At 36.5% G+C, this 24,452-nt stretch overlaps 2 protein-coding genes across 2 annotated transcripts in view; both read left to right on the forward strand.

Annotated features, from left to right (window-relative positions):
* Positions 1 to 21,184, forward strand: part of SGO2 (shugoshin 2) — a 57,801-nt gene extending 36,617 nt beyond the window's left edge. Inside the window, exons 6-9 of the mRNA XM_019021797.3 lie at positions 7,079 to 7,308; positions 8,466 to 11,396; positions 12,728 to 12,878; positions 20,869 to 21,184. Coding sequence (XP_018877342.2) covers positions 7,079 to 7,308; positions 8,466 to 11,396; positions 12,728 to 12,878; positions 20,869 to 20,884 — 3,328 coding nt within the window. The 3' untranslated portion in view covers positions 20,885 to 21,184. The remainder of the gene's footprint in view (positions 1 to 7,078; positions 7,309 to 8,465; positions 11,397 to 12,727; positions 12,879 to 20,868) is intronic.
* Positions 21,185 to 23,510: 2,326 nt separating this feature from the next.
* The window catches only part of AOX1 (aldehyde oxidase 1), an 84,650-nt gene continuing 83,708 nt past the window's right edge, over positions 23,511 to 24,452 (forward strand). The window contains 1 exon segment of the mRNA NM_001279676.1: positions 23,511 to 23,555. Within this exon segment, the coding sequence (NP_001266605.1) occupies positions 23,511 to 23,555 (45 nt within the window).

Here is a 24,452-nt window from a genome sequence, read left to right on the forward strand (position 1 = left end):
CAATTCTGTGAAGGAAGTCATTGGTAGCTTGATGGGGATGGCATTGAATCTATAAATTACTTTGGGCAGTATGGCCATTTTCACAATATTGATTCTTCCTACCCATGAGTATGGAATGTTCTTCCATTTGTTTGTGCCCTCTTTTATTTCATTGAGCAGTGGTTTGTAGTTCTCCTTGAAGAGGTCCTTCACATCCCTTGTAAGTTGGATTCCTAGGTATTTTATTCTCTTTGAAGCAATTGTGAATCATGAGTTCACTCATGATTTGGCTCTCTGTTTGTCTGTTATTGGTGTATAGGAATGCTTGTGATTCTTGTACATTGATTTTGTATCCTGAGACTTTGCTGAAGTTGCTTATCAGCTTAAGGAGATTTTGGGCTGAGACGATGAGGTTTTTTTAAATATACAATCATGTCATCTGCAAACAGTGACAATTTGACTTCCTCTTTTCCTAATTGAATACCCTGTATTTGTTTCTCCTGTCTGATTGCCCTGGCCAGAACTTCCAACACTATGTTGAATAGGAGTGGTGAGAGAGGGCATCCCTGTCTTATGCCAGTTTTCAAAGGGAATGCTTCCAGTTTTTGCCCATTCAAAACTGGAGGCTGTGGGTTTGTCATAAATGACTCTTATTATTTTGAGATACATCCCATCAATACCTAATTTATTGGGAGTTTTTAGCATGAAGGGCTGTTGAATTTTGTTAAAGGTCTTTTCTGCATCTATGGAGATAATCATGTGGTTTTTGTCTTTGGTTCTGTTTATATGCTGGATTACGTTTATTGATTTGCATATGTTGAACCAGCCTTGCATCCCAGGGATGAAGCCAACTTGATCATGGTGGATAAGCTTTTTGATGTGCTGCAGGATTTGGTTTGCCAGTATTTTATTGAGGATTCTTGCATCGATGTTCATCAGAGTTATTGGTCTAAAATTTTCTTTTTTTGTTGTGTCTCTGCCAGGCTTTGGTATCAGGATGATGCTGGCCTCATAAAATGAGTTAGGGAGGATTCACTCTTTTTCTATTGATTGGAAGAGTTTCAGAAGGAATGGTACCAACTCCTCTTTGTACCTCTCGTAGAATTCAGCTGTGAATACGTCTGGTCCTGGACTTTTTTTGGTTGGTAGGCTATTAATTATTGCCTCAATTTCAGAACCTGTTATTGGTCTATTCAGGGATTCAGCTTCTTCCTGGTTTAGTCTTGGGAGTGTGTATGTGTCCAGGAATTTATCCATTTCTTCTAGATTTTCTAGTTTATTTGCATAGAGGTGTTTGTAGTATTCTCTGATGGTAGTTTGTATTTCTGTGGGATCGGTGGTGATATCCCCTTTATCATTTTTTATTGCATCTATTTGATTCTTCTCTCTTTTCTTCTTTATTAATCTTGCTTGTGGTCTATCAATTTTGTTGACCTTTTCAAAAAAACCAGCTCCTGGATTCATTGATTTTTTGAAGGGTTTTTTTGTGTCTCTATCTCCTTCAGTTCTGCTCTGATCTTAGTTATTGCTTGCCTTTTGCTAGCTTTTGAATGTGTTTGCTCTTGCTTCTCTAGTTCTTTTAATTGTGATGTTAGGGTGTCAATTTTAGATCTTTCCTGCTTTCTCTTGTGGGCATTTAGTGCTGTAAATTTCCCTCTAGACACTGCTTTAAATGTGTCCCAGAGATTCTGGTATGTTGTGCCTTTGTTGTCATTGGTTTCATAGAACATCTTTATTTCTGCCTTCATTTCGTTATGTACCCAGTAGTCATTCAGGAACAGATTGTTCAGTTTCCATGTAGTTGAGCAGTTTTGAGTGAGTTTCTCAATCCTGAGTTCTAGTTTGATTGCACTGTGGTCTGAGAGATAGTTTGTTGTGATTTCTGTTCTTTTACATTTGCTGATGAGTGCTTTACTTCCAACTGTGTGGTCAATTTTGGAATAAGTGTGATGTGGTGCTGAGAAAAATATATATTCTGTTGATTTGGAGTGGAGAGTTCTGTAGATGTCTATTAGGTCTGCTTGGTGCAGAGCTGAATTCAATTCCTGGATATCCTTGCTAATTTTCTGTCTCATGGATCTGTCTAATGTTGACAGTAGGGTGTTAAAGTCTCCCTTTATTATTGTGTGGGAGTCTAAGTCTTTTTGTAGGTCTCTAAGGACTTGCTTTATGAATCTGGGTGCTCCTGTATTGGTTGCATATATATTTAGGATAGTTAGCTCTTCTTGTTGAATTGATCCCTTTACCATTATGTAATGGCCTTCTTTGTCTCTTCTGATCTTTGTTGGTTTAAAGTCTGTTTTATTAGAGACTAGGATTGCAACCCCTGCCTTTTTTTGTTTTCCATTTGCTTGGTAGATCTTCCTCCATCCCTTTATTTTGAGCCTATTTGTGTCGCTGCACGTGAGATGGGTCTCCTGAATACAGCACACTGATGGGTCTTGACTCTTTATCCAATTTGCCAGTCTGTGTCTTTTAACTGGAGCATTTAGCCCATTTACATTTAAGGTTAATATTGTTATTTGTGAATTTGATCCTGTCATTATGATGTTTGCTGGTTATTTTACTTGTTAGTTGATGCAGTTTCTTCCTAGCATCAGTGGTCTTTACAATTTGGCATGTTTTTGCAGTGGCTGGTACCAGTTGTTCCTTTCCATATTTAGCGCTTCCTTCAGGATCTCTTTTAGGGCAGTCCTGGTGGTGACAAAATCGCTCAGTATTTGCTTGTCTGTAAAGGATTTTATTTCTCCTTCACTTATGAAGCTTAGTTTGGCTGGATATGAAATTCTGGGTTGAAAATTCTTTTCTTTAAGAATGTTGAATATTGGCCCCCACTCTCTTCTGGCTTGTAGAGTTTCTGCTGAGAGTTCTGCTGTTAGTCTGATGGGCTTCCCTTTGTGAGTAACCCAACCTTTCTCTCTGGCTGCCCTTAACATTTTTTTCTTCATTTCAACTTTGGTGAATCTGACAATTATGTGTCTTGGAGTTGCTCTTCTCAAGGAGTATCTTTGTGGCGTTCTCTGTATTTCCTAAATTTGAATGTTGGCCTGCCTTGCTAGGCTGGGGAAGTTTTCCTGGATGATATCCGGAAGAGTGTTTTCCAACTTGGTTCCATTCTCCCCGTCACTTTCAGGTACACCAATCAGACGTAGATTTGGTCTTTTCACATAGTCCCATATTTCTTGGAGGCTTTATTCATTTCTTTGTACTCTTTTTTTCTCTAAACTTCTCTTCTTGCTTCATTTCATTCATTTGATCTTCAATCACTGATACCCTTTCTTCCAGTTGATCAAATCAGCTACTGAAGCTTGTGCATGCATCACATAGTTCTCATGCCATGGTTTTCAGCTCTATCAGATCATTTAAGGTCTTCTCTATGCTGTTTATTCTAGTTAGCCATTTGTCTAATCTTTTTTCAAGGGTTTTAGCTTCTTTGCGATGGGTTTGAACATCCTCCTTTAGCTCGGAGAAGTTTGTTATTACAGATCGTCTAAAACCTTCTTCTCTCCACTTGTGAAAGTCATTCTCCATTCACCTTTGTTCTGTTGCTGGCAAGGAGCTGCATTCCTTTTGAGGGGAAGAGGTGCTCTAATTTTTAGAATTTTCAGCTTTCTGCTCTGGTTTCTCCCCATCTTTGTGGTTTTATCTGCCTTTGGTGTTTGATGATGGTGACGTACAGATGGGGTTTTGGTGTGGATGTCCTTTCTCTTTGTTAGTTTTCCTTCTTACAGTCAGGACTCTCAGCTGCAAGTCTGTTGGAGTTTGCTGGAGGTCCACTCCAGACCCTGTTTGCCTGGGTATCACCAGTGCAGGCTGCAGAACAGCAAATATTGCAGAATGGCAAATGTTGCTGTCTGATTGTTCCTCTGGAAGCTTCATCTCAGAGGGGCACTCGGCCATATGAGGTGTCAGTCGGTCCCTACTGGGAGGTGTCTCCCAGTTAGGCTACTCAGGGGTCAGGGACCCACTTGAGGCGATAGTCTGTCCATTCTCAGATCTCAAACCCTGGGCTGGGGGAACCACTACTCTCTTCAAAGCTGTCAGACAGGGACATTTAAGTCTGCAGAAATTTCTGCTGCCTTTTGTTCAGCTATGCCCTCCGCCAGAGGTGGAGTCTGCAGAGGCAGTCAGGCCTCCTTGAGCTGCAGGGTGCTCCACCCGCTTCAAGCTTCCTGGCTGCTTTGTTTACCTACTCAAGCCTCAGCAATGGCGGGCACCCGTCCCCCAGCCTGGCTGCTGCCTTGCCGTTCAACCTCAGACTGCTGTGCTAGCAAGAGCGAGGCTCCGTGGGCGTGGGACCCTCTGAGCCAGGCATGGGATATAATCTCCTGGTGTGCCATTTGCTAAGACTGTTGGAAAAGCACAGTATTAGGGTGGGAGTGACCCGATTTTCCAGGTGCTGTGTGTCAAGGCTTCCCTTGGCCAGGAAAGGGAATTCCCTGACCCCTTGCACTTCCCAGGTGAGGCAATGCCTTGCAGTGCTTTGGTTCACACTCCGTGGGCTGCACCCACTGTCCTGTACCAACTCTCCAACAAGCCCCACTGAGATGAACCTGGTACCTCAGTTGGAAATGCAGAAATCACCCGTCTTCTGCATCATTCATGCTGGGTGCTATAGACTGGAGCTGTTCCTATTTGGTCATCTTGGAACCTCTCTTATTCTTTTAATGCCTGTAGCATCTGTAGTGAAAACCTTTCTTTCCTGATTTTTGTAATTTGTATGTTTAATCAAACTAGCTAGAGGTGTGTCAGTTTTATTGTTCATTTAACAAACTCAGCTTTTGGCTTCATTGATTTTATTTTTCTCAATGTTATGTTTTATATTTCATTGGTGTCTATTTTTAAATTATTTCCTTTCTTGTATTTACTTTTAGAAACATAGAGATATATAATTCACTTAACATAAAATTTCTTATCACATGAAATTCACCCTTTTAAAGTATACAGTGCAGTGGTTTTAGTATATTCACAAAGCTTTGAATCTTCACCCTGTTCATTTCTAAAATATTTCAATCTCTAAAAGGGAATCTCATATCTATAGCGGTCTCCATTCTCCACCCCCCTAGCCCCTAACAACTGCTAATCTACTTTCTGTCTAAATGGATTTGGCCATTTTGGATATTTCATATGAATGGAATCATAAAATATGTGGCCTTTTGTGTCTGGCTTTTTTCACTTAGCATATTGTTTTCAAGGTTCATTCATGTTGTAGCACATATGAGCATTTCATTACTTTTTATGGAGGGACAATAATTCTGTTGTATGGATATACCATGTTTTGTTTATCCATTCATCAATCAATGGACATTTGTATTGTTTCCACTTTTTGGCTATTATGAATAATGCTGCAATAAACATTCATGTACAAATTTTTGTGTGGACATACATTTTCAGTTCTCTTGAATATATGCCTAGCAGTGGAATTGCTGGGTCATCTGGTAACTCCGTGTTTAACTTTTGGAGAAACTGCCAAATTGTTTTTCCAAGCTTTTGCACCATTTTACATTCCTGCCAGCACAGTATTTTGACACTGATTTCTCCATCTCCTCACCAACACTTGTTAATAATTATCCATTCTTGTGAGTATAGCCATCTAGGAGTATGAAGTAGTATTGCATCATGGTTTTTATTTGTAGTTCCCTATTAATTAATGATGTCAAGTATATTTTTATGTACTTATTGGCCATTTGCGTATCAAGATCATTCTCTTTTGATTATCTTTTCCATGTGAGTTTAAATCATGTTTTTCTATTGCTTCATATATTGGATAATATTAGATTGCACCTGGGTATTGTGTATCCCTTGTTGGAGAAAATGTAGATTCAGTTATGCTCTCCCAAAGAGTTTTGATGTTTCAATTTTAATAGGCACTAACCTTGTCTGAACCCAAAATAAGCAACACCTGAAATCTCATTTTAGTTGTTTTATCCTTAGATAGCTGCTTCAAATCTTCCTCATATATATGGGATTCAGAGGTCAGCTAGATATTTGGGGAGCATTTATACACAAAATTTGGGGCTCTCCTCTTTACCTCTCTTATCTGACATTTCCCCCCATCACTTTACAGCTGTTATAGTTGCCCTGAATTCTAACCTTGAACCAATAAGACTGTAGGTTTCCAACTTTTTTTGAATGTGGCACCAGCTGAGGCTGTAAAACAATGGGAAACTCACTCTTCTTCCAAGTGTCGGCACCCCCTTCGCTAGCTCTCTACTTGCTTTTTGTCCATTCACTGACTTCTAGTAGTTGTTTTTAAAAATATTTTGTCCAGAATTTATAGTCATTATGTTAGGTAGGGTTGGTCTGATAGTAACTTTTAGCCATTACCAGAAGCAGAACCTCTCCGTTTATTTTTGTTAACTTGTTTCCTCAAGTGGTATAGAAATTTCCTCCCAACAGCTATTCTACTGGTAGTTGCCTTTAAATTTCTCGTAAATATTTATCAGAAATATTTTATTTTTCTTATTATAAATTATTTTAAAATATCTGTGATTTCCTTGGAATACAAGACAGCTCTTTACTGTTTGTGGACGATATTACTCTTCATTCTTTGAATTCAAATATGTCAGTGTATCAAATTATTTCTGTGGGTTTCTGTCAGTTTTCTTCCCATAGATTTAATTACTCTAGGAATAATGATTTTAGTGTACTTGGATGCCTTTTGGAAACATAGCAAACTTATTTCACACATAATTTTATAAACAATTACATTTGCTAGAAACCAAAGGAAGATTTTTGGGTATTACATAGAATTAATTTTATGAAAAGTATAAATATTATACATGGCTATTTGTAAGTACATTTGAACTTTTTTCATTTGCTTAATAGTAGTCTTCTAATAGCACAAGAAGTAAATATATAAATTATCTTCTTTTGGGGCCACTGTGACTAAGGGGTTAAGAAGCATTCATGTTTCCTTCCAAGTTCTGTTCTAGTAGGAACTACTCATTTCCTACCTTTAAGTGTCTTCATTGAACTTGAAAAAGTACCAGGTGGATTTGTGGTTCGATCTTAAATAGAATATAGAAATAACTGCCCATGCATTTAAAGAAAATTTATAAAATACATAATTTCTCATTTCCTTCCCACTTGCCTTTAGGGTTCCATTAACTTCAAATGATGATGAAGATGAAGATAAAGAGAAAATGCAGTGTGACAACAATATTAAATCAAAGACATTACCTGATATTCCCTCTTCAGGATCAACAACACAACTTTTATCAACTCAGGATAATTCGGAAGTGTTATTTCTTAAAGAAAATAATCAAAATGTATATGGTTTAGATGATTCAGAACATATTTCTTCTATAGTTGATGTACCTCCCAGAGGTGAGATTGTTTTAAAAATTCATTTTGAGTATTTGTATTAGTTACATTCATCAGATGTTCTTCCTGAGGGCAATTATGTATAACAGTTAATAAGTTAGCTCTCTTATGTTACAGATTTGCTAACTTCTGCCATTTAAAACTGCTGGTGATAGATTTAATTTTAAAGTAAATATGCTGACAAACATCACATCCACAGTGGCCTAATACTGTTACTCTGGAAGAAATATTTAGAAATAAATGGACCTAATGAGCTTTTCTCAATATCTTAGCTTATGATTTGAAAGATACCATATATTTACTTAGTTTTACCCTCTCTTTTTGTAGATATGAAAATTGGGGGCCTAGATAGGTATAGAGACTCTTTGAAGATCATCACCAGTTAATTAATGGTAAAGCAAAAACTTGAGTCTGGGTAATGGTTGAGCAAGAAAAAAGATGGCATTTACATTTTATTTACATAGTATTCCTAAATGATAATCTGTGGTGTAGTCTGGTGCTTACAGATTTGCCATAGATTTTCAGACTGGGATATGGAACTATAACAATTTTGAATTTAGAGCTTAGAATTGTTTTTCCTTTCTGAAAATGTGTGTGTGTGTGTGTGTGTGTGTGTGGGTGTATGTATATGTATATAATATATACACACACATACACATATATACACACATATATATGGTATACATATAATGTATACAGTATACACATATACATGTGAGTATATATTTACACACATACAAACATATATTAATATATGTATATATAATTTATATAAATTTTAGCTACCTGTTGATAGTCTTTGATAGCAATCCTTTTCAGAGCTGTCACTATTATTTGGGTTCATTTGCTGGCCTCCTTTCACTCTAGAAATGTATGCTAATGGTTCTACTGTTGGCTGTACTCCACTCTACTGTTGGGGCTGAGGCAGAATTCTCAGTATATATTTTCTGTAGATACAAATGTAAAATGTGATTTAGGAGTACTCATCATTTCTAACTTATTTTCTTATAAGCATAGATTCTTAGTAATATTAGGATCTGATCAGAACACATTGTCAGAAATTATATCTGTGAAACAGCTTGATTTCGAATCTAATTTGTTTAAGGTAACTTATTTATTTCATTACTTGTTTCTGAGTTTTGTTTTCTTTTTCTTAATAGAAAGCCATTCCCACTCAGACCAAAGTTCTAAGACTTCTCTAATGAGTGAGATGAGAAATGCCCAGTCTATTGGCCACAGATGGGAGAAACCATCTCCTAGTAATGTGACTGAAAGGAAGAAGCGTGGGTCATCTTGGGAATCAAATAATCTTTCTGCAGACACTCCCTGTGCAACAGTTTTAGATAAACAACACATTTCAAGTCCAGAATTAAATTGCAATAATGAGATAAATGGTCATACTAATGAAACAAATACTGAAATGCAAAGAAATAAACAGGATCTTCCTGGCTTATCTTCTGAGTCTGCCAGAGAACCTAATGCAGAGTGCATGAATCAAGTTGAGGATAATGATGACTTTCAATTGCAGAAAACTGTGTATGATGCTGACATGGATTTAACTGCTAGTGAAGTCAGCAAAATTGTCACAGTTTCAACAGGCATTAAAAAGAAAAGTAATAAAAAAACAAATGAACATGGAATGAAAACTTTCAGAAAAGTGAAAGATTCCAGCTCTGAAAAAAAGAGAGAAAGATCAAAGAGACAGTTAAAAAATAGTTCAGATGTCGATATTGGGGAAAAGATTGAAAACAGGACAGAAAGATCTGATGTCCTGGATGGCAAAAGGGATGCAGAAGATCCCGGTTTTATTTTCAATGATGAACAGCTGGCTCAGATGAATGAACAGCTGGCTCAGGTGAATGAACTGAAGAAAATGACCCTTCAAACTGGCTTTGAACAAGGTGACAGAGAAAATGTACTGTGTAATAAAAAGGAGAAAAGAATAACAAATGAGCAAGAGGAAACATACTCTTTATCCCAAAGTTCAGGTAAATTTCACCAGGAGAGTAAATTTGATAAGGGTCAGAATTCCCTAACTTGTAATAAAAGTAAAGCTTCTAGACAGACATTTGTGATTCACAAATTAGAAAAAGATAACTTACTCCCAAACCAAAAGGATAAAGTAACCATTTATGAAAACCTAAACGTCACAAATGAATTTCACACAGCCAATCTTTCCACCAAAGATAATGGAAATTTATGTGATTATGGGACCCACAATATATTGGATTTGAAAAAGTATGTCACTGATATTCAACCCTCAGAGCAAAATGAATCAAACATTAATAAGCTTAGAAAGAAAGTAAACCGGAAGACAGAAATAATTTCTGGAATGAACCACATGTATGAGGATAATGATAAAGATGTGGTGCATGGCCTAAAAAAAGGTAATTTTTTTTTCAAAACCCAAGAGGATAAAGAACCTATCTCTGAAAACATAGAAGTTTCCAAAGAGCTTCAAATCCCAGCTCTTTCTACTAGAGATAATGAAAATCGATGTGACTATAGGACCCAGAATGTGTTGGGTTTGCAAAAGCAGATCACCAATATGTACCCCGTTCAGCAAAATGAATCGAAAGTTAATAAGAAGCTTAGGCAGAAAGTAAATCGGAAGACAGAAATAATTTCTGAAGTGAATCATTTAGATAATGACAAAAGTATAGAATACACAGTTAAAAGTCACTCACTCTTTTTAACTCAAAAAGATAAGGAAATCATCCCTGGAAACCTAGAAGACCCAAGTGAGTTTGAAACACCTGCTCTTTCTACCAAAGATAGTGGAAACCTGTATGATTCTGAGATTCAAAATGTTTTGGGGGTGAAACATGGCCATGATATGCAACCTGCTTGTCAAAATGATTCAAAAATAGGTAAGAAGCCTAGACTAAATGTATATCAAAAGTCAGAAATAATTCCTGAAACCAACCAAATATATGAGAATGATGACAAAGCTGTACATGACCTAGAGAAAGATAACTTCTTCTCTCTAACCCCAAAGGATAAAGAAACAATTTCTGAAAATCTACAAGTCACAAATGAATTTCAAACAGTTGATCTTCTCATCAAAGATAATGGAAATTTATGTGATTATGACACCCAGAATATATTGGAGTTGAAAAAGTATGTTACTGATAGGAAATCTGCTGAGCAAAATGAAGCAAAAATAAATAAGAAGCTCAGGAATAAAGTGAATTGGAAGACAGAAATAATTTCTGAAATGAACCAGATATATGAGGATAATGATAAAGATGCACATGTCCAAGAAAGCTATACAAAAGATCTTGATTTTAAAGTAAATAAATCTAAACAAAAACTTGAATGCCAAGACATTATCAATAAACACTATATGGAAGTCAACAGTAATGAAAAGGAAAGTTGTGATCAAATTTTAGATTCCTACAAAGTAGTTAAAAAGCGTAAGAAAGAATCATCATGCAAGGCAAAGAACATTTTGACAAAAGGTAAGAACAAACTTGCTTCACAGTTAACAGAATCTTCACAGACATCTATCTCCTTAGAATCTGATTTAAAACATATTACCAGTGAAGCAGATTCTGATCCAGGAAACCCAGTTGAACTATGTAAGACTCAGAAGCAAAGCACTACCACTTTGAATAAAAAAGATCTCCCTTTTGTGGAAGAAATAAAAGAAGGAGAGTGTCAGGTTAAAAAGGTAAATAAAATGACATCTAAGTCAAAGAAAAGGAAGACCTCCATAGATCCTTCTCAAGAGAGCCATGAAGTAATGGAAAGAATACTTGACAGCGTTCAGGGAAAGTCTACTGTATCTGAACAAGCTGATAGGGAAAACAATTTGGAGAATGAGAAAATGGTCAAAAATAAGCCAGACTTTTACACAAAGGCATTTAGATCTTTGTCTGAGATACATTCACCTAACATACAAGATTCTTCCTTTGACAGTGTTCGTGAAGGTTTAGTACCTTTGAGCGTTTCTTCTAGTAAAAATGTGATAATAAAAGAAAATTTTGCCTTGGAGTGCTCCCCAGCCTTTCAAGTAAGTGATGATGAGCATGAGAAGATGAACAAGATGAAATTTAAAGCCAACCGGAGAACCCAAAAATCAGGAATAGGTAGGTTAATAACCATTATGAAATGATAAAGTTTTAGAAGTGTTTTGTTTTTTGTTTTCGTTTTTTACTTAGCCAGTGAAGTATTTTCTAACTGGTATTTTTATGGAATTTAAAAACAATATATAACTGAGTACATGATCCATAGAAATAGCATGAAGGAATAAAGAAAGTTTCATACTTTGGGAAATAACAGTGAGAGTATCTTGGACATTTACAACTATAAATGGATTTGGCCTTTACCACAAACTTGTCTAATAAACACCATAGGCAAATAATTTGCTTTTTCATACATCTGAAGGAAATTGAATGTTTTAAATGTATATAATAATGAATTGTACTGGTTTTTATTTTACTGAAGACAGTTGCATGTTTCTTGAGAGTGAGACTCTTTCCCCATTCAACAACATATATTTAATGTGATCAAACCCTTCTAGATATTATAGAGGATTGAAAAATAAACAATACCAACCCCCTTTCCTCAGATTCCATGTATGTAACAAACATCATGGTGAAATGGAATAAATGATTCTTTAAGCACATGTATTATGCTAAGGGATATAATGGGGAGTAATTTTGACTAGAGGAATCTTCAAATGCATCCTTAAATAGGTAGCATTTTAGGCCCTAAAGGATAAGTAAGATTTTTACCTGTAGTATTTACTTTTTATTTTTTTCCCAGTTATTAAAATAGTACTCATTGCAAAAAAATCAAAAGTAGAGAGTCAGAAAAAGGGAGGGGGAAAAATCACCTGGAAGAACTTTAGTCCATTTACCATGTGCATGCAGACCCAAATCTATGGAATTTTAAATATATATTTCTTTTGCCATTAGAAATTTTGTAATATTAAACATTCCTATACCAATTAAAAATTTTTACTGGGAGCCTATTATTTCAATATATGTGTGTAGATCCCTAAGGTTTTGGCGGGTGAGTCAATTCCAGGTAAAAGCACACTGAAGCAAAAGAATTACAAAGGTTTAGAGTTGCAGGATTTGTTAGAAGACTGGTGAGACATTTTTTATCTCTGTGCTCCTCATGGTGCCTTACACAGAGTGAGTGATCAATGGCATATATGTTGAATGAACTGTAATTTGTGTGCTTCCATGAAAAGAGTTGAACTAGGATGAACTTTGGGAGCCATATGTGATTTCAGAATGAAAAAGTTGCAGGCTACTTTGACAGTTTGTTTCAAATGTTAGTCTCTTTCCTCTCAAAATTGAATCAAGATTTAAAATTTGCTGTGGTGATTTGCAGACCACTATATAGCTCATATCTATTTGTATCTCTATATACTTTTAAAAATATTTGTGAAAAATAATATTCTTTTCAGGTGATAGACCATTACAGGACTTGACAAATACCAGTTTTGTTTCAAATAACACTGCTGAATCTGAAAATAAGTCAGAAGATCTATCTTCAGAACGGACAAGCAGAAGAAGAAGGTGTACTCCTTTCTATTTTAAAGAGCCAAGCCTCAGAGAGTAAGTATTTCAAATGATTTTAGTATGCCATTATAAAATATATCCTTAAAATATTTCTGCCTGAATTAGTATTTGAGCACTTCTGATAATTCAATAAAATGTATATTATTGATATGTAACAACTTTGGGTAAGAGTTGAAGAAATATGTCCTTTGGACAGGCTATTTTTGGGGGGTTGGAGAATTGTCTGGATTTAAATTGATTTGCTTTTGGTTAGTTCCCAGTTCTACTACTGTCATATTTTAAATTGTAGCCTGATACTTATAATTTTTAAAATTTGTGTCCTGTGATTTGCAAGCCATTTTTGTTACCCCATTTGTTTATTTCCTACCTTGTTCCCTAGAAGTCAAAGTGGTTTATGTGTCCTTTACTCTCAAAGAATAACAGTCCTTTCTCTTTATTTTTGTAAATTTCACACATACCCCAACAAAGAGAATAGTGCCCTCCTCCAATTTATCCATTCCTCAGGTTCAACAGTTATAACACTTTGTCGTATTTGCTTCATCTATCCTTTTTGTTGTATTTTAGAGTCTCAAATATTGAGTCATTAATTCTTAAAACACTTCGATATATCTCTCTCTAAAAAGTAAGAACTTAAAGGTCTTTGCAAAACTAGACAACAATGATCACATCTAACAAAAAAGAATGATTCTCATGGGTATTTTAAAGCAACAACCAGCAGATGGCAGTAATATAAGGCAGGGTAAAAGAAAATTAAAAGTGAAATTAAGGACCAAGGGGCCTTTCTTTTTTTTCTTTTTTCTTTTTTCTTTTTTTTTTAAACAGCTATTGAGAAAGATAATTCACACAATTTAAACTGTACAATTTAGACCAGATGCGGTGGCTCACACCTGTAATCCCAGCACTGTGGGAGGCTGAGGCAGGTGGATTGCATGAGGCCAGGAGTTCAAGACCAGCCTGGCCAACATGGTGAAACCCCATCTCTACTAAAAATGCAAAAAGTAGCTGGGCATGGTGGTGTGCGCCTGTAGTCCCAGCTGCTCGGGAGGCTGAGGCAGGAGAATCACCTTGAACTCAGAGGCAGATGTTGCAGTGAGCTGAGATTATACCACTGCACTCCAACCTGGGTGACAGAGTGAAACTGTCTCAAAAAAGAAAAAAAAGGTATGCAATATTCTGGTTTTTAGTATATTCATCAATATGTGCAACCATTACGAGAGTCAATTTTAGAACATTTCTTTACTTAAAAAGAAACCCTGTACCCTTTAGTTATCACTTTCCTATCCTCCCAATTCTAGGCAACCACTAATCAACTTCTTGTCTCTCTAGATTTCCCTGTTCTAGACATTTCATATGAATGGAACAATAGAATATGTGGTCTTTGCAACTGGCTTCTTTCACCCAGCATGTTTTAAAGTTTCTTTCATATCGTAGCATGTATCAGTATTTCAATTCATTTTTATGACTGGATAATATTCCATTGTGTAGATGTACCACATTTTGTTCATCCATTTGTTCTTTGATGGACAATTGGGTTGTTTTCATCTTTTGGCTATTATGAATATGCTACTATGAACATTCTTTTGCAAGGTTTTGTGTGTAAAGTATTGTTTTTTTTTTCTTGGATATATCCCTAGGAGTGGAATTGCTGAGTCTGTTTAATTGTTTGAGGAACTGCCAAGCTGTTTCCAAAACTGCTGTACCATTTTACATGCTTACCAACGATGATGATTTTTTAAAATTAATCTTTATCTTTACCAACATTTGTTTTTCTATGACTGATTCTAGCCGTCCTAGTGGGTATGAAGTGATATTGCATGGTGGTTTTGATTTGCAATCCCCTGATAACTAATGATGTTGAGCATCTTTTCATGTGCTTACTGGCCATCTGTGTATCTTCCTGGAGAAATACCTGTTGAGATCCTTTGCCCATTTTTCAGTTGGGTCATTTGCCTTTTAATGAGTTGTAAGTTAAACTTTATTTTGAACTAATTTTAGACTTATGGTAAAGTTGTAAAAATAATACAAAAGTTTCCCATATGGTCCTCTCCCAGCATTCCTTAATTTTAATGTCTTATGTGCCCACAGTAAAATTATCACAACTAAAGAATTAGCATTGGTACAATACTATTAACAAACTATAGACTTTCACTAACATCACTTTCTGTTTCAGAATTCTATCTGGAGTCCCACATTGCATTTAGTTGCTGTTTCTCCTAAGCATCCTCCAACCTATGACAGTTTTCAGTCTTTTTTTTTTTCTGCCTTGGACACCTTTGAAGACTACTGGTCAGTTTATTTTGTAGAATATCTCTCGGTTTGGGTTTGTCTGATGTTTTCTCATGATTGCAATGCAGTTGTGCTTTTTTGGCAAATATTTCACAGAAATTATATGTCCTTCTTGCCTCATTTCAAGGCTTCATGATGTCAATGTGTTTCATTACTAGTCATGTTAGCCTTGATTCCTTGGTTAAGGTGGTGTCTGTTGGGTTTTTTAACTGTGAAGTCACAATCTTTTCCTCTATTGTTAATGAACATGGGAGGGAGACACTTTGAGTCTATATATTCCATTTCTCAAACTTTCACCCACTAATTTTAGCATCCATTGGTGGATCTTGCCTGCAACAGTACTACTGTGGGTACTACTAGTAGTGATTTTTGATTTCTCCCTTTCCTTCTACATTAATTGGAATTCATCTGTAAGGAAGAGTTGTCTTTTCTATAGATAGATATAGATGTAGATATAGATATAGATATAGATATATATCATGGGTATCTCTTTTGTTCTATAGATGAAAGTCCAATGCCATCAATATTTATCTTGTTGCTCAAGTTATTCCAACTTTGACCACTAAGAGTTCCTTCAGGTTGGCTTCCGTGTCCTTTTAACATGACTTCATACTATTTGGAGCACTTTCTTACTTTCTGACACATAGGATGTTCCAGTATGTCATAGTGGCTTAATCCTAGTGGCTTAAGTAGCAATCTGGATGCAGCTTAATTAGGTGCTCTGCTTAGGGTCTGACAAAGCTGCACTAAAGGTGTTGTCCAGGCTGGTTCTCATCTGGAGGCTGTGCTGGGGAAGAATCTGCTTCCAAGTCACACAGGTTGTTGGCAGAATTCATTTCCTTGTGGTTCTGGACAGAGGGCTTCATCTTCTTCTTGTTGACTAGAGGCTGTCGTTAGCTTCTTGCCACACGGCCTCCTTTACAGCATGGCCACTTACTTCAAAGCCAGCTGTGGAGAATCTCTAGAGCAAGTCCTGTAGCAGGATAGAGTCTTATATAACAAAATGTCATCTCGGAAGTGAGACATCTCATCACCTTTGCCAGTGGTCTCCTTGTTTATTGTAGAGGATCTATAGTATGTTTTAATGTCTGGTAGGGCTAGTATCCTCTCATGGTTTTTCTTTTTCATTGTTTCCCTCACTGTTCTTGAATGTTTGTTGTTCCAAATGAATCTTAGGATGGTATTGACTTGTCTGGCTCGGTTTCATAACCTTGGCACTGTTGACCTTTGGGGCTAGGTATTTCTCTTTTATGGGAGGCTGTCCTGTGTATTGTAGGATGTTTAGCTGTATCCCTGACCTCCATCCACTAGATGTCAGTAGCACCCTCACATTTATAACAACCAAAAATGTCTCCATATATTGCAGAATTTCAAATGGGAGGCAAAATCATCCTGAGTTGAAAACCACTGGTCTTTAAGTATTTAGTTTTCTTTGTTGCTATTGTATATGGACATGTAACTGATGCCCAATGTTGTTCATATATATGAAAGCTGTTGAATTCTGTGTCAGTTTATATCTTGTTACTTTCTGAACTCTGTTATTCTCTTATCTCACTGATTGTCTTGAGTTCTCCAGGTATAGTATATCATCTGAAAATAGAGATAGTTTTACTTCATTACCCCGTTTGTATGCCTCTTACTGTTTTTATATTAGCATTGGCTAATAACTCAGGTACAATGTTAAAATAGTAGCAGGAATAGTAGGCATGCTTGCTTGCCTTGTTCCTGATTTTAGTAGAAATGCTTCTGTTGAAGTATTTTTGTCTCTCCATTAAACAAGATACTTGCTGTAGGATTAAGATATGTACATAATTTACTAAGAAAATGCCCCTTGATGCCTATTGAGTGTTTTTATCATGAATGATTGTTGAATTTTGTCAAAGGCTTGTTCAGCATTTATGAAGATAGTAATATACTTCATTTCCTTACATGTATTAACATGGCATCTGTTGATGAGTTTTCCAGTACCGAACTAACCTTGCTTTCCTGGAATAAATCTCACTTGGTCATGGAGTATGTTTTTCATAATGTGATGTTGAATTGAGTTTGCCAAAATATTTTGTTTAGAATTTTTATATCAACATTCATAACTGATGTGAGTCTATAGTTATCTGCCTTTGAATTGTCTTTATCTGGCCTAGGTATCATATTAAGGGAATCAAGAAAGTCACCATCTTGGTTCCTTTAATGAAATAATTTATATTTCATTATAATTTATAGTGCATTATAATTTATGTTTATAATTATTTGTATGTTATATACTTATATAATTTTAGAACAGTGGGACTCTCTGGTTTTTGTAAGTTTGTTAGCATCCCCCTCTGAAACCATCTGGACCTAGTACTGTTTTGTGTGGGATAGTTCCTTAATAACGTTGACTGTTTTTTGTGTGTGTGAAAATTAGTCTGTTTAAGCTTTTTTGCTGTAATGGGGTCAATTTTTGTTATTTGTATTTCCATAGGAAATTATCCATTTCATCTAAGATTTCAAATTTATTTGCATAAAAGTCTGCAAAGTATCTTTTATGAATTAGACATGTAAATTAATTTTAAATCTTTTTTCCCATAATTATTTTACCTATATCATTTATTATTTTTTGTGTTTGTTCTTTTTCTCTTTTTCTTGATCAAATTAGGTAGTAGTTTATTTATTAACTTTTCCAAAAAATCAGTACTTTGATTTACTAATTGGATCTATTTTTCTGTTCTCTACTTCACTGATTTCTGCTTCATATTTATTATTTCCTTCTTTGTGTTTTCTTTGATTTACTTTATTATTGTTGGTTTCCCATTAAAATTTATTGTTTTTATTCTTTCATTTATATAGATAACAGTGTTTTATGGCCAGGCACAGTGGCTCACACCTGTAATCCCAATACTTTGGGTGGCTGAGGTGAGAGGATCACTTGAGCCCAAGAGTCGGAGACCAGCCTGGGCAACACAGGGAGACCCTCACTCTACAAAAAATTTAAAAATCAGCCAGGCATGTTGGCATGTGCTTGTAGTCCCAGCTGCTACTAGAGAGGCTGAGGTGGGAGGATAGTTTGGGCCTGGTAGGTCAAGGCTGCAGTGAGCCATGATTGTGCCACTGCACAGAGAAAGATCCTGACTCAAAAAATTAAAAATAAAAATAAGTAAATAGAACACACAAAAAAAAATTTTTTAAAAAAGTGTCTTTTGCAATCAGTTTTTCTCTGATCAGTGCTTTCAATGTATCCTGATTCTGATACATAGTGTTTTCAATGTCGTTTTTAAGTTTCTCCTTTTCTTCAAGAGTTATTAGGAGGTTTTAAAAATTCCAGGTAGATGAACCTTTCTGGTTTTTTGTTTTTATTTGTAAATCTAGTTTTATTGCATTTTGGTCAGAAATTATTTATTGTAATATTTCTGCTTTATGGAAATTGCCAGTATTTTCTTTGTGACCTACTATAGGATCAGCATTTATAACTGTGCTGTGATTGCTTAGATGTATATTCTCCATAATCAAGGTCTAAAGTTTGATATATATCCATGAGATTTACTGTATTTATTATGTTGCTTAGATCTTCTGTCTCTTATTTTTTGTAAATAAGTGATCTGTTTTGTACTAAGGTTATACTAAGAGTTGTATATTAAAATCTACTGTGTCCTGTGTTTCCATGTATCTCCTGTAGTTTTTGCTTCAGAAGGGTGGTTGCTCTGCTTTTTGCTATGTAAATATCATGATTATTACTTATTCATTTTGGATTATGGCCTTTATTATATTAAAAATGTCTTCATTTGTCATGTTCAGTGCTCTGGACTAAAGACTTAAAGTCTTTAAGATATAAAGACTTTAAAAACATATTTATGAGACCTTCCTGATAACTCCTACCACTCCTATCTTCAATACCTATGATGATCATTCCATAATAGCAAGCAGCTTTAATTAGGATGTACTTTCACGGGAGCTACTGGAAGCTGTGATATACCTAGTGTATACCGTTTCCAATCCAAAAAGAAGGAAGAAAAAAAAGTGGCAACTGGATGGTCATCACTCGGAATTTATACTGAATGTTGTGGCTTTTGCTTTTAAAAATTTTACCAACTAAGCTGTATAGCAAATCATTTGCATGCATTGTACATTTAAACTAAAATAGAACATTATTTCCTTACAGCATTTTGCCGTGTTTTATTTAGAATAGGTACTTCTTTTGAAAGGATTAATTAAACTCTATCTAATTACCCAAGGCAGTGGTATCACACTGGCTCTGAAGAGGAGTTCGAAGGAGTGAAAGAGACCTTTCCACCTAATCTTGTATACCTTTTTAAATTTGGGACCATGTCTATGTATTTCATCTAAAAACCACACTTACACACATGCATGTAAAATATAACTAAACTCCATATCTTGAAACATGATGTATTAGGTGCAGGAATCTACTCTCTTACTGAAAAAATAAAATTATTGGGTAAAATACTAAAAAACATACCTTGAACGCATTTCTTAACTAATGACTATTAGCCAACCAACATTTCTTTTAGTAGGAAAGTAAGAAAAGCTCAGATCAAAGATCAAATGATAGCAGGAACTCAGAGGAGAACTGACCTTATCCTGAAGATATTTGTCTAACTAGGTGAACCTAAACATTGCATTCACAGCCCTATGGGGCTAGGGACAGAAGACAAATCCTAGGGTTTATCCAAAATAAAGAGTCTAATAGATCTTCTTCCATAAAGTTGATCTACTTTCTCAGTAAAAGAGGAAACTGAAAATAACCTCCCCACTAGCTTGCTCAGCCCCAGGGAATAACTTGGGTGCTGAATTAAGGAGGAAAAAAATCTTCCCTTAGAATTCATAACCAAAATACAGCCTTTATTGCAGATTATAGCTGGAATTCACAATATTTCGAAGGCAAAAAAAAAGTTAAGCTGAGGATTTAGTATAATTAGTGCATGAACTATAGTGCTCTGTTGTCTATTAGAAGCAAATATTTTGTAGGAAGTTGTCCATCTCACACCTCAACATGTTTTGCACAGCCAAAGTTCCAAGGAAAATGAAGGGCTACCTCATAGTAAAGAAAAACATTACATACACAGGGGAACAAGGTATCAGCAGAAACAGTAATCAGACACAGAATATAAAATGTTTAATGTTTCAATAAAGGAGAGGCTTGAAAATGAATGAAGATGTTGAGTGGAAAAAGTCACAGAAAAACACCTACAGTACGATTCCATTGATATAAAGATATCTATCAAACAGATAAAACCAAACAATATACTTTTTGTGAGAGCAATACACAAGTGCTTAAAACAAAACTGTAAAGAAAGGAGTGATAATAGAATTCAGGATAGTGGTCCCTTTTTGGGGGAAGAGAGGGATGTGATCAGAAAGGGGCATATTGGAGGTGTGGTAATATTTTGTTTCTTAACCTGGGTGTAGGAACATGAGCACTTACTTTGTTTTTAAATTGTATATTTTCACATGTTCTTGAACATATGCTAAATTTCTAATAAAAAGGAACTATGTAATAAGCACGTAATATATAAAATCTATGTTGATTAATTTTTCTTAAATATTTAAAATGAATTATTTGAAGTACTCTGATAGTGAGAACTATAAGATTTAAGAAAAATTAGAGTATTTCAAGTATTTAACAAAGCTTATGGTTTAAGGAAACTTCTTTTCTACTGATATGATGAAACAATTTTCTTCTCCATGCTTCACAGCAAAAGCATTAATTTTGGGTTGTTATTAATCTTCCTTTTTTTCTACTTTGCAGCAAGATGAGAAGATGAAGTGAATTTATGGATTCTGGTTTTTCTGAATTTTCAAAGCATAAGGAATCAAAACAGAAATATAGTATCAAGAAGATGAAATGCTTAATGAAAAGGTTTTTTTTTGTTTCTTTGGCCTTTCATGGAGTGTTGATTTATCCATTCTTAATGTTTATTAATAGGTATATGTGCATAAAATAGCTATTTTGTAACATTAAACTTTTTGAGTCATTTTGGTCATCATATAACTTACCTTCCTGTTTATTTAAGCTTCTTTTTACCAAACAATAACCTTTTAACCAAATAAAATGTGTTAATAAATACCTTTGCATTGGTTATCTTGTATACTAGGCTGTCTTGTTTTGCTGTCTGTTTTTAACCCATTCAATATATGTGGACATCCAAAAGGGTTTAAAAGCCACCTCCTGCCCTGGCCCGTTTTCTCTCCCTTCATTCTTCTATTTTCAGAAATACATGTTGAATGTCAGCTTCTGTATTATTTCTATTATATGTAATCTGATGACTTAGAGGAGGAGATTAACCTTTCAGGCTCTTTTGAATTTGGTTTTTATAACTTGGTTTTAAAAATCACTTACTCTTCCAGTAATAAGTAGTAATAAATCCTGTTCATATCTGAGATCAATACACAGTTTATTGAATTCAAATGACTACTCAAACTCTATTCCACCTAGATGGAAAACTTTTTTAGACAATATCTGACCACTAACGCGGTGGGCCCAGAAATCTGCATCTTAATCAGATGCTTCAGGTGAGTCCGTCCGAGGATTGTCCTAGTACCACACTTTGAGAGACTGCAGTAGGGGTACAGAGTGCTGGAGGGGTTTAGTCAATAGCTCTAGTGAAGGATGGATAGTTTTATTCAAAGAATCCCAGTTGATGAATGAAGAAGAAATGCTAGAATTACAAAAATTGCAAACCCCTATTAAAACTACTGCTCAGGCAATGCTCAACGATGGATGTAAAACAATTAGGTGAAATGTTGATGGAGAAATTCATTACAAAGGAATAGCCCTCTGAACCCACTGATCAATGTTAGCATCATTACGAATGAAACAACCAGACACCATATGCTTCCTGCTGTGCTGCAATATTAATTATATGGTACCACCTATGAAGTGTTCTTGCCCTCTCCCCCCCAAAAAATTGAACCTGAATTTAATCAAAGCTTTAGATCTAATATTTAGTGCATAGGAAATAAGTAGAGTAGAAAAACAATACCAGGGAGAAGCAATTAGCCACATTCAAAAAATGGATCATTTCAATAGAACAACTGACCTGGTTTCTTTTTCAATTTGTTAACAGTGTTAAAAAGTCTGTTTTAGATCAAAAGAGACTGATGAGACCACATGCAAATACATTGCATAGCTCTTGTTTGATTCAAAGAACTGTAAAAGACATTTTTTAGACACGTGAAATGGTGTTGCGGCTGACTAAAAGGATGTGTATGTGTGTTTTTGAAGTATTTAGGGCTAAAATATGTCCAGGATTGGCTTTTAAATACTACAAAAAATGGAGCATGCAAAACGTTAACCATTGTTAAAGCTCAGAGAAGGGCAGGTAGATGCCAGTTGCACTCTTCACTTTTATGTGCAAAGTTTGGAAAATTTCACAATAAAATTTTTGTGTTTACATAAATGAAATAACATGGGAAAATGTTCTAAGGTATGGCAAGTGAAAAGAAGCCTGGAAAATAACTAGTTTATCCCACTTAAGTTTTTAAAGGTGTTAAAAGTACATGTTTCAAAAAGTAAGGATAGACTAAAAAAGTGAATGGTGTTAAGTTCTAAGTTGTGGGCTTTCAGGTGTTCTTTATTTTTATGCTTTGCTGTATTTTCCAAGTTTTTTTTTTTTTTAAGTTTTCCAAGATGTTTTACATCTCTGTTCTTATTTACCAGATAAACTTTGTGGTTAGTTACTGGATAAACTGTAAATAGTGATAAAATTTTTAAGTTTATATCAAGGTAGCACTTCATTTTAAAACTAGTAATTATTAGGTTGGTGCAAAATTAATTGCAGTTCTTGCCATTGGAAGTAATGGTAAAAACCGCAATTACTTTTGTACCAACCTTATATTTCTAAAAGATCAAGTTGTAAACCTATTTGTTTTCCCTAAGATCCGCTCTTGCAGAGTTGGAATAAATATGATTGTTTACACTTAAGAGTCCAGGACTACAGCAGGCCTGGTTGGAGGGAAGGTACTAATGTTCCCAGACTTAAATCCAGCTGGAACACCACCTAAAATATGCGGTAACATAAGACTATCAAAAGCAATGTCCCAGGACTTACAATGTTAGCTAAGACGCAAGAGGGTGTGACACAGACGCTAAGCGCCACTGGCGAGGAGATGAAGGGGTCGTCTTCATCTTCGCCGGATGATTTCCGCCCACATAGAGGGCGCCAGTGACGCCCACACACGTGCTGGTGTTCCGGGAAGAGTTCCTGGCACAGAGCTCAGGAACGTTGGATCTTAATCAAGGCTTTCTCCGTCGGGGTGGATGGGTTGGACTTTAGGCTCCAGCAAGCCCCGCCCCACTCGGCGGGTCGGTGCCGCCGGGTCCCAGGTGCCGGCTACTTCCCAGAACCTCCGCCTCCCGCTCCGGGCCCTCGAACCAGCGCGGACACCACAATGGACCGGGCGTCCGAGCTGCTCTTCTACGTGAACGGCCGCAAGGTGAGCGCCCGCGGGCTGCCCCTGCCCCCAGACCTGCGGCCAGGGCCGGGGCAGAGAGGACCCCCTGCCGTTCGTCCCATCCTTTCGTGCCCGCCGTTTAAGGCACTCAGGCACGGACTGGCTTTCTCCTGTAACAGCGGCTTTGCCTTCGCATTCCCACCCCCGCCTCCGGGGCAGCTAAAGGCTGCGTTTTCAGGGACTGTCCTGGATCTTTGGGCCCCCACCTTCCTCATGTTCCCCTTTCCTCTCCTTCCAAGGCTCACAAGCTGATTTCCAACCACACGCCCTCCCTAAACAGTAAGATAAAAAGTATTCTTGCCCATCAGGGTCAGCACTCCCACATCTTCCTTCCCTCAATCCCAGCCGATAACGGGAACGTCCCCAGTACACTGAGAGCAGCCTACAGAAATGGCTGAGCCTCAGCTCGCGGGGTGCGTTTGGAAGCGCAGAGAGCAACTTAGATTCGGGACAAGACCATAGAGACGAACACATTCAAACCACCCCCATCGTTTCTCAGATGAAGAAATCGTTACCTTCCAAAGTCACAGCTAGTTCCTGGCAGAGCTGAACCCAAGTCAGGCTCTGGGGGCTCCAAGGTCCACACGGGTTCCACTGCTGGGTGCGGGCTGTGTCCCCTCAGAAGCTGGGCTCGCTCTGCGCAACCCGAGGGACAGTTCCAGGCAGTGTCCGATGTTTGGGAGCAGCAAAGCCCCGTGGGCATCCTTTAAAACACCCCCCTTAATGTGAGCATCAACTCTGCTCACTCTTAATGTTCCAGTTTCATTGACATTACTCTGAAGGAGGAAACTGAGGCAGGAAGGTTAAGGAGCTCCCTTGAGAGCTGTGGCTCACGCCTGTAATCAGCACTTTGGGAGACCGAGGCAGGAGGATTGCTTG

This window comes from Gorilla gorilla, chromosome 11 (genome assembly GCF_029281585.2).
Source record: "Gorilla gorilla gorilla isolate KB3781 chromosome 11, NHGRI_mGorGor1-v2.1_pri, whole genome shotgun sequence".
Classification (NCBI taxonomy): Eukaryota; Metazoa; Chordata; class Mammalia; order Primates; family Hominidae; genus Gorilla; species Gorilla gorilla.